The sequence below is a fragment of the Anolis carolinensis genome, unplaced genomic scaffold, assembly GCF_035594765.1.
Source record: "Anolis carolinensis isolate JA03-04 unplaced genomic scaffold, rAnoCar3.1.pri scaffold_8, whole genome shotgun sequence".
Lineage (NCBI taxonomy): Eukaryota > Metazoa > Chordata > Lepidosauria > Squamata > Dactyloidae > Anolis > Anolis carolinensis.
This window is the reverse complement of record NW_026943819.1, coordinates 30,148,703-30,158,702: the sequence shown is the minus strand read 5'-3', so window position 1 is coordinate 30,158,702 and position 10,000 is coordinate 30,148,703. Positions and strand designations below refer to the sequence as shown.

The window sequence follows — 10,000 nt, the reverse complement described above, 5'->3', positions numbered from 1 at the left end:
TGTGGCCCAAATGATTCATTGGAACGTATGCCTCAAATACCACCTCCCAGCAGCAAAGAATTGGTGGGATCACAAACCAGCAAAGGTCGTGGAAAATGAACACGCAAAGATACTGCGGGACCTCCGAATCCAGACTGACAAAGTTCTGGAACACAACACACCAGACATCACAGTTGTGAAAAAGAAAAAGGTTTGGATCATTGATGTTGCCATCCCAGGTGACAGTCGCATTGACGAAAAACAACAGGAAAAACTCAGCCGCTATCAGGACCTCAAGATTGAACTTCAGAGACTCTGGCAGAAACCAGTGCAGGTGGTCCCGGTGGTGATGGGCACACTGGGTGCCGTGCCAAAAGATCTCAGCCGGCATTTGGAAACAATAGACATTGACAAAATTACGATCTGCCAACTGCAAAAGGCCACCCTGTTGGGATCTGCACGCATCCTCCGAAAATACATCACACAGTCCTAGACACTTGGGAAGTGTTCGTCTTGTGGTTTTGTGAAACGAAATCCAGCATGTCTATCTTGTTTGCTGTGTCATACAACATCGTTGTGTCAATAATAATAATAATAATAATAATAATAATAATAATAATATACATCACACAGTCCTAGACACTTTGGAAGTGTTTGATTTGTGATTTTGTGATATGAAATCCAGCATATCTACCTTGTTTGCCATGTCATACTATGTCGTTGTGTAAATAACAATAATAATAATAATATAATTGCCTCGCCCTGTGTCTTATCCCATTGGAAGGACCTACGTTTGGTTCGAAAACAAGAATATTCAGAGAAGGAAGGAAAGTGCAATATTTTACTGGGTTGCTGAGTTTTTCGGGCCGTGCGGCCAATGTGTTCTAACAACACAATGCAATATTTTGTGTCATGTATCCTGTCTTCCGGAAGAAAGGACAGCTATGGAGCCCCGAAAGGGTCTTCCCCAGGTAGCCCACCTGCTCCACGCCTTCGACCTCCGGGATGTAGAACTGCAGCATGTTCTGGATCCCGTTCTTGAGGGTGATGATGGAACTGGGGCAACTGGTGCAGGAACCTTGCAATTTCAGCTGCACGATCCCGTCCTCAAAGCCCTTGAAAAGCACGTCCCCCCCGTCCTCCTGGACCGTCGGCCTGAAAAACACGGAGAAGAGCAAAGGGTCGGCCACGTGGAGCAGGCTTTTCCCTCCTTGTATTGATCTTTCGCTCACTAATACATTCTAATACTAATAATAGACACATAGCCGCTTGGAGTCTTCTTCGGGAGAGGGAAAGCGAGGTAATAATAACAACAACAACAACAACAACAACAACAGATACACAGCCGCTTTGAGTCTCCTGCAGGAGAGATAAAGCAGGACATAAATAATAATAATAATAATTATTATTATTGTAGAAATAGAACTCTGAGTTGCTTTTGTCTCCTGCGGGAGAAATATAGCATGGTATAAATAAAATAATAATAATAATAATAATAATAATAATAATAATAATAATAATTTATTTATACCATACTATATTTATACTTGGGAAGTGTTCTACTTGTGATTTTGTGATACGAAATCCAACATATCTATCTTGTTTGCTGTGTCATAAAATAATAATAATAATAATAATAATAATAATAATAATAATAGATACATAGCCACTTCGCATCTACTTCAGGAGAGATAAAGAAGGGAAATAATAATAATAATAATAATAATATAATAATAGATACATAGCCGCTTTGAGTCTCCTGCAGGAGAGATAAAGCAGGGTATAAATAATAATAATAATAATAATAATAATAATAATAATAATAGAAATAGAACTCTGAGTTGCTTTGTCTCCTGCGGGAGAAATATAGCATGGTATTAATAATAATAATAATAATAATAATAATAATAATAATAATAATAATAATAATAAAAATAAATATGTAGCCACTTCTTCAGGAGAGATAAAGCGGGGTATAAATAAACATAAACATAAAACAACAACAATAATAATAGATACATGGTCATTTTGGATCTCCTTCAGGAGAGGTAAAGCGGGGTATAGTAATAATAATAATAACAACAACAACAACAACAGATACATAACCATTTGAGTCTTCTTCAGGAGAGATAAAGCGGGGTATAAACATAAACAACAACAACAACAGATATATATAGTCTTTTTGGGTCTCCTTCAGAAGAGGTAAAGTGGGGAAAAATATAATAATAATAATAATAATAATAATAATAATAATAATAATAATAATAGTAATAATTGATACATAGCCACTTCGTGTCTACTTCAGGAGAGGTAAAGAGGGGTATTAATAATATTAATATCAATAATAATCCAGCATTTCTATTTTGTTTGCTGTGTCATAATAAAATAATAATAAATACATCGCCACTTCATGTCTACTTCAGGAGAGATAAAGAGGGGTAATCATAATAATCCAGCATATCTATCTTGTTTGCTGTGTCATAATAATAATAAAATAATAATAATAATAATAATAATAATAATAATACATCACACAGTCCTAGACACTTGGGAAGTGTTTGACTTGTGATTTTGTGATACGAAATCCAGCATGTCTATCTTGTTTGCTGTGTCATAATAAAATAATAATAATAATAATAATAATAATAATAATAATAATAATAATAATAATACATCACACAGTCCTAGACACTTGGGAAGTGTTCGACTTGTGATTTTGTGATACGAAATCCAGCATGTCTACCTTGTTTGCTGTGTCATAATAAAATAATAATAATAATAATAATAATAATAATAATAATAATAATAATAATAGATACATAGCCACTTCGCATCTACTTCAGGAGAGATAAAGAGGGGAATTAATAATAATCATTATAGTAACAACAACAACAACAACAATAAATAACCAAATTAAAATAAATGAATAAAAAGCAGCTTTTAAATTCCAGCCAGAGCTCTACCAGGCTGTTCATTCTACCAATTTGAATTTATGTCAAAAGTTGGGAGAAGCAGAAACCGGCAAACATTGGTCATCATTATATCCCTGCAGAGGCTGGAAAGCTGGGCGGTTCTTCCGGCACAGAACCTCTTTGTGGGGCATTAATTCAGAGCGGCTCATATTTATTTTATTGCGGCCAATGGGTTTCTGGCCGACGCAGCAGCCGGCCAAGTGAAGCCTCCCATTCAGAGCTTTGGGCAGAAAAGGCTCTCATGTCCCACTGATATTGACTTTCTGACATTTAGGCAAATATCTACCATTTGGAGCAATAAAAGCTCACTGTTCAAAGAGCACGGAGAATCCCAGAGCTGGAAAGGGGTCTCTAGAGGCCATCTAGCCCAGATCCTTCCTCAAAACACAGGCAAAGGCTTTGAAATGAATGTCACCCATAAACTCAGTCTGGAGATCTTGCAGATCTTGGTCTGGATGGCCTCTGGGGTCCCCTTCCAGCTCTAACATATAATTTTTTTTATACATAGATATATGGGATCATGAAAACCAATCAAACTATTAAATCAATATATTAAATGACATAAGGCTTTGGGGTGAATGTCGACGCTAAACTAAACCTATCAAAGGCCTGGAGATCTTGAATTATGTAATTTAATAAGATTGGTTTAATGGTTTTATTGGTTTTCATGATGTATTTTTACAAAAATTTCTATTTAATTCTATTTTAATGTTTATATGCGCTACGTTTTTAAATCACACATTAGAATTAGCCACTTTGAGCCTCCTTTGGTAGTGAAAACATAGGACATAATGATAATAATAATCATCATCATTATCATCATCATTTCAGTGGTAGCTACTTTGAATTTCCATTGGTAAAGAAAAAGTGGAGAATAAATATAATAATAATAATAATAATAATAATAATAATAATAATAATTTCAGTGTTAGCTGGTTTGAGCCTCCACTGGTAGAGAAAACATAGGGCATAATAATAATAATAATAATAATAATAATAATAATAATAATAATAATAATAATAGCAAACAAGAACGAAATCCAGCATGTCTATCTTGTTTGCTGTGTCATACAACGTTGTTGTGTCAATAATAATAATAATAATAATAATTATTTCAGTGTTAGCTGCTTTCAGCTTCCATTGGTAGAAAAAAAATACACGAATTTGGAAGTCCCAAAGTAGTTTGATGTGTTCATTTTCTGTAACTTTTTCAGGGTTGTGATCCCACCATAATAATAATAATAATAATAATAATAATAATAATAATAATAATAATAATAATAATAATAATAATTCAACTTGTGATTTTGTGATACAAAATCCAACATCTATATCTCGTTTGCTGTGTCCTGCTGTGTCTTTGTGTCAATAATAATAATACTTTGACTTGTGTTTTTGTGATACGAAATCCAGCATATACATCTCGTTTGCTGTGTCCTGCTGTGTCTTTGTGTCAATAATAATAATAATAATAATAATAATAATAATAATGGAGCCATGCCTAATGCAGCCCATCCATCAATCCCTGCTTTGAACCTGCAGACTGGATCCAACCAAGCCTTGGAGATACCTTATCCTGGTGTCCAGCAACTCTTTTATCATGGACACAACTTCGTCGTCTTCCTCGGAGGGAGCTTGAGAAAAACAGAAACAATGGCCAGTGTTAAGATCTATTATGTATTATCTATCTAGCTATCCACCCATCCTCTATTTATCTATCTAGCTATCCTTATTCTCTCTCTCTCAATTAATCCCTGTTCCTTATCTATCTATCCATCCATCCACATTCTCTCTTTTCATTCCTATTCCTTATTGATCGATTCATCCCTATTCCTGATCGATTGATCGATCGATCTATCCATTCCTATCTTTATCATTATCACTATCTCTTATAATAATATAATAATAATAATACAGTAGAGTCTCGCTTATCCAACGTAAACAGGCTGGCAGAATGTTGGATAAGCGAATATGTTGGATAATAAGGAGAGATTAAGGAAAAGCCTATTAAACATCAAATTAGGTTATGATTTTACAAATGAAGCACCAAAACATCATGTTATACAACAAATTTGACAGAAAAAGTAGTTCAATACGCAGTAATGCTATGTTGTAATTACTGTATTTACGAATTTAGCACCAAAATATCATGATATTTTGAAAACATTGCCTTGGATAATCCAGAACCTTGGATAAGTGAGACTCTACTGTAGTTGCAAACTGCTTTGGGTCTCAGTTCCTGAGAGAAAATACAGATTATATTATATTATTACAATATTTACATGGTGCACTTTACCCAGTCTACTTTTACAACCTCTCCGTTTTAATCCATGTTTTTATTAGTTCTTGTCATTTGTTTTTATTGGCTAATATTTAAATTTTTATAATTGTGTGTGTTTTTTGTCTATTGTTGTGTTTATATTGTTATTTGATTGATTATATTTATGTGATTGTTTTAGTCAATTGTTATGTTTTGTTTTTGTTTATAACTCTTATAGCGTTTTATATTGTTTTCAGTGTTTTATTGTACAATATTTTATGCTGATTTTATATTGGAAACTGCCCTGAGTCCCTTTCGGGAGAGAGGGCGGTATACAAATAAACTTTTGCTTACTTATTTACTTGCTTACTTATATTGCTATTGTTTTTATTCGGGCTTGGCCCCATGTAAGCCGCCCTGAGTCCCCTTTGGGGAGATAGAGGCGGGGTATAAAAATAAAGTTATTATTATTATATTATTATTTTATGATGGTGGTGGTGATGGTGACAGATCTCCAGACAGACGTGTCTCGAAAACGGCAAGGGGAACACGAAGGGGGTGGACACTTCACCTCTACCTTTGACGGACACCTTGTCCATTTTGAGCCTCATCCGCTCACCTGTCTCTGGGCGAGGTGCCTCGTCGGTGACGACCGGAAGGCCTGATGCATAGAAGTCCATGATCGTGGCGTAAATGTCCGGCTTTATTAAGTTCCAATCCACATCCTCGCTTTCCTAGAAAGGATTTCGATATTCAATATGCAACATTGCAATACACATTATATTGCAATATACTGAAATATGCAACACTGCAATATGTATTATACTAGCTGTGCCCAGCCACACGTTGCTGTGGAATTTTCTGGTGGTGTTGGTGAGAAATTGTTGAGCTAGTGGTGGTATTGAATGTCTGTTGTATGGTTGTTTAGTATGCACACTGAAGTGGATGATATGGCAGTGTGGAGTCAAGATAATCCAGTTCAAAGCAGATAATATAAGATTCTAAATGGGTAATATAGCTGTGTGGAAGGGCCTTGAGTCTACACTGCCATATAATCCAGTTAAAATCTGATAATCTGTGGAAGAGGCCTAAGTGAGGCCTAACTCTGCCTGTCCCCTGGGCTGAGTGGGTTGCTAGGAGACCAAGTGGGCGGAGCTTAGCCTTCTAACTGGCAGCAATTGGATAAAAACTATTATTCCTCTCCCTCTAATTAGGACTTTATTTTTCTTTTCTTTTTGTGGTATCAATCTAGAGCCGTGAATGATGGGTTGTGTTGTCAAATTTCGAGGTTGGGGGCCCTGTAGTTTTGTTCGCTGCCCTGATGCCATCACTCTTTTATATATATAAGAAGATTGCAATTTTTTTTTTAATAAAAGGAAAGTGTTCAACGTGTTTCACAAAATTGAAATTTTGGTTTTTTTTCCCGCTCTGATGTATTTGTTTCCCGTGGGAAAAGGACTGTTTAGCAGCGACTGCTTTAATGTGTCTTTTAAAAAAGGAATCCTTTATACGGTTTTGCGAAAAGGGAAAGAAAGAAGCGGTGATAAATGGGGGCTGGCAAGCGGGTTTGGAAACGCTTTCCTCCTCCCGTTGCAAAGGGAAGAACAAGGCAGAGCTGTGTGCAAAATATGCCAGGCACAAATCCTTGCTGCTTTCGATGTTTAAGCATGTTTTAAAGGCAGAAGGCCATAACAAGGACGATTTAGGCCTACCTTGGTGACTGTGACGAAGTCAGCCCCAAAGAAGACGCTTTTAACCCCTTCGATCCTGAAGAGCTGTCTATCGAAAAAGGAAAGGAAAATAAAGACAAACATCCACTTTTGTTCCAGAAGCATTCTCTCCTGACGTTTCGCCCACATTTATGGCAGGCAACCTCTGTGGTATAACTCATAGTATGAAGCCATGGCAGTCAAAGTGGGGCATTATATTTATTATTATTATTATTATTATTATTATTATTATTATTATTATTGCTATTATCATTATCATTCACTCTCAGGAACTCATAGTACAGAGGCATGGCAGTCAAAGTGGGGCATTACATTATTATTATATTACTATTATTATCATATTATTATGGAGCCAAGGCAGTCAAAGTGAGGCATTATATTATTATTATATTACTATTATTATCATATTATTATGGAGCCATAGCAGTCAAAGTGGGGCATTACATTATTATTATATTACTATTATTATCATATTATTATGGAGCCATGGCAGTCAAAGTGAGGCATTATATTATTATTATTATTATTGCTATTATTATTATCATTCACTCTCAGGAACTCATAGTATGGAGCCATGGTAGTGGAAGTGGGGCATTATTATTATTATTATTATTGACACAACGACATAGTATGACACAACAAAAAAGATAGATATGATGAATTATTACTATTATTATTGCTATTATCATTATCATTCACTCTCAGGAACTCATAGTATGGAGCCATGGCAGTCAAAGTGGGGCATTATGATTATTATTACTCTTATTATTCAGCACTGTGATTGTTATGTTTTTTATATTATGGTATTTTATACTGTGTATTATTATGTGATTGTTATGTATTTTATATTATGGTATTTATATTTATGTATTTTATGGTATGTGTTGGGCTTGGCCCCATGTAAGCCGCCCCGAGTTCACTTGGGGAGATGGGGAGGGATATAAATAAAGTTATTATTATTATGATTATGGTTATTATTATCTCATGGAATTAAGCCATGGCATTCAAAGTGGGGTATTATTATTATTACTACTATTATTACTATTAATATTATTCAGTTATCAGGATCCGATAGCATTGAGCACGATAGCATTGAGTCCCAGACCCGCTGCACCGCTCTCACCTGGCCAAAGGCGAGCAGTAGGTAGAGGCAGGCGAGGTGAACTCCATGGTCCTGGACTCCAAGACTGGTTTTCCCGGGATGAACTTCAGGCTGTTTGGATTTGGGGTGTCTTGCGTCTGGATGAACATCGACCGAACCAACATCTCTAAAAGGAAAAGCCGTAAACAAGACACCAGTGAGGGAAAGGCCGGACTGTGGTGCAGGCTGGTTAGCAGCCAGCTGCAACAAATCACTCTGACCAAGAGGTCATGAGTTCGAGGCCCGCCCATGCCTGCGTCTGTCTCTGTCTCTGTTCTATGTTAAGGCATTGAATGTTTGCCTTATATGTGCAATGTGATCCGCCCTGAGTCCCTTTCGGGGTGAGAAGAGCGGAATATAAATACTGTAAATAAATAAATAAATAAAATAAAACACGAATGCTTTTACAGGAAACTAAATCCAACAGCACCTCCGTCGGTACAGGACTACCCTGTTTCCCCGAAAATAAGACATCCCCAGAAAATAAGACCTAGTAGAGGTTTTGCTGAATTGCTAAATATAAGGCTTCCCCCGAAAGTAAGACCTAGCAAAGTTTTTGTTTGGAAGCAGGCCCAACGAACAGAACACCAGAGCATGCAGGATCAATAAATGTATGTACCATATACATGGAAATAATGGCAGTAATAAGAAATTGTTGATAGGATTCACAGTTTGTCTGGTTATGCTGGTTTGTGATGACAACTACTGTACAGTATATAATAAATGTTCTTTTTTTTTTGTTCAACAATAAATATGAATTCTTCTTCATGGAAAAATAAAACATCCCCTTAAAATAAGACCTAGAGCATCTTTGGGAGCAAAAATTAATATAAGACACTGTCTTATTTTCGGGGAAACACGGTAGTTATCCGACACTTGTGTTTTGAAGGAGGAACCCTAAGCAGGCAGCGACTGCAATGCACACTTTTTGGGGCCAAATGACAAAGAGGGCTCCTTTCGGCCGCTCCGCATTGTATTTGGCAGCAAATACTTTCCTTAGTTTCAGGGTTTTGGAAATTGAGGCGTGGAGCAAGAGGCTCAAGGTAAAGATGGTCATTGCCTGCACGGTTCCACAAACCACACCAAGAAGTCTCTTAGCATGCAAAGCCCTCTTCAACGGCATTCCCGCATCGAACGGTCAAGGCAACTGTATTGCTCACCCGAGTGCAGCCTCACAGGCCGATCTGGGAACCTTTGCAGGGCAGGAAAGCGCTGGGGCTGCCTGGCCGTCGAATGGAGGTCCCTCAGTCCCAAATGGCAGAAGCTGAAAGGAAAAGGCAGAAGGCCCATTGGAGCAGCAAAGTCCCAATTCCAGATCCATCTCCACTGTATAGAATCATAGAATAAGAGAGTTGGAAGAGACCGCACGGGCCATCGAGTCCAACCCCATTCTGCCAGGCAGGAAAGGCACAATCCAAGCACCCCTCACAACCTCTGAGGATGCCTGCCTTAGATGTGGGAGAAACGCCAGGAGAGAATGCTTCTGGAACATGGCTGGACAGCCTGGAATACTCCGCAACCCTATTATTATTATGTTTATGTTTATGAATATGCTAATATGGATATTATTATTTATTGTATTGCTTATTGTGTTGTGATGTGTTGTTCTTTTATATGCTGTTTATATTGTATTGTTCTGGGCATGGCCCCATGTAAGCCGCCCCGAGTCCCCGTTGGGGAGATGGTGGTGGGGTATAAATAAAGTTTTATTATTATTATTATTATTACAGTAGAGTCTCACTTATCCAACACTCGCTTATCCAACGTTCTGGATTATCCAACGCATTTTTGTAGTCAATGTTTTCAATATAACGTGATATTTTGGTGCTAATTTTGTAAATACAGTAAATACAACATAACATTACTGCGGATTGAACTACTTTTTCTGTCAAATTTGTTCTCTAACATGATGTTTTGG

General features: G+C 36.9%; 1 protein-coding gene across 1 annotated transcript in view; it reads right to left on the bottom strand.

Annotated features, from left to right (window-relative positions):
- nfu1 (NFU1 iron-sulfur cluster scaffold) overlaps nucleotides 1–10,000 on the bottom strand; it is a 12,702-nt gene that overhangs the window by 1,366 nt on the left and 1,336 nt on the right. The window contains exons 2-7 of the mRNA XM_062961213.1: nucleotides 9,243–9,346; nucleotides 8,065–8,209; nucleotides 6,924–6,990; nucleotides 5,831–5,945; nucleotides 4,522–4,585; nucleotides 960–1,134 (exon numbers count right to left, since the gene is read on the bottom strand). Of these exons, the coding sequence (XP_062817283.1) occupies nucleotides 960–1,134; nucleotides 4,522–4,585; nucleotides 5,831–5,945; nucleotides 6,924–6,990; nucleotides 8,065–8,209; nucleotides 9,243–9,346 (670 nt within the window). The remainder of the gene's footprint in view (nucleotides 1–959; nucleotides 1,135–4,521; nucleotides 4,586–5,830; nucleotides 5,946–6,923; nucleotides 6,991–8,064; nucleotides 8,210–9,242; nucleotides 9,347–10,000) is intronic.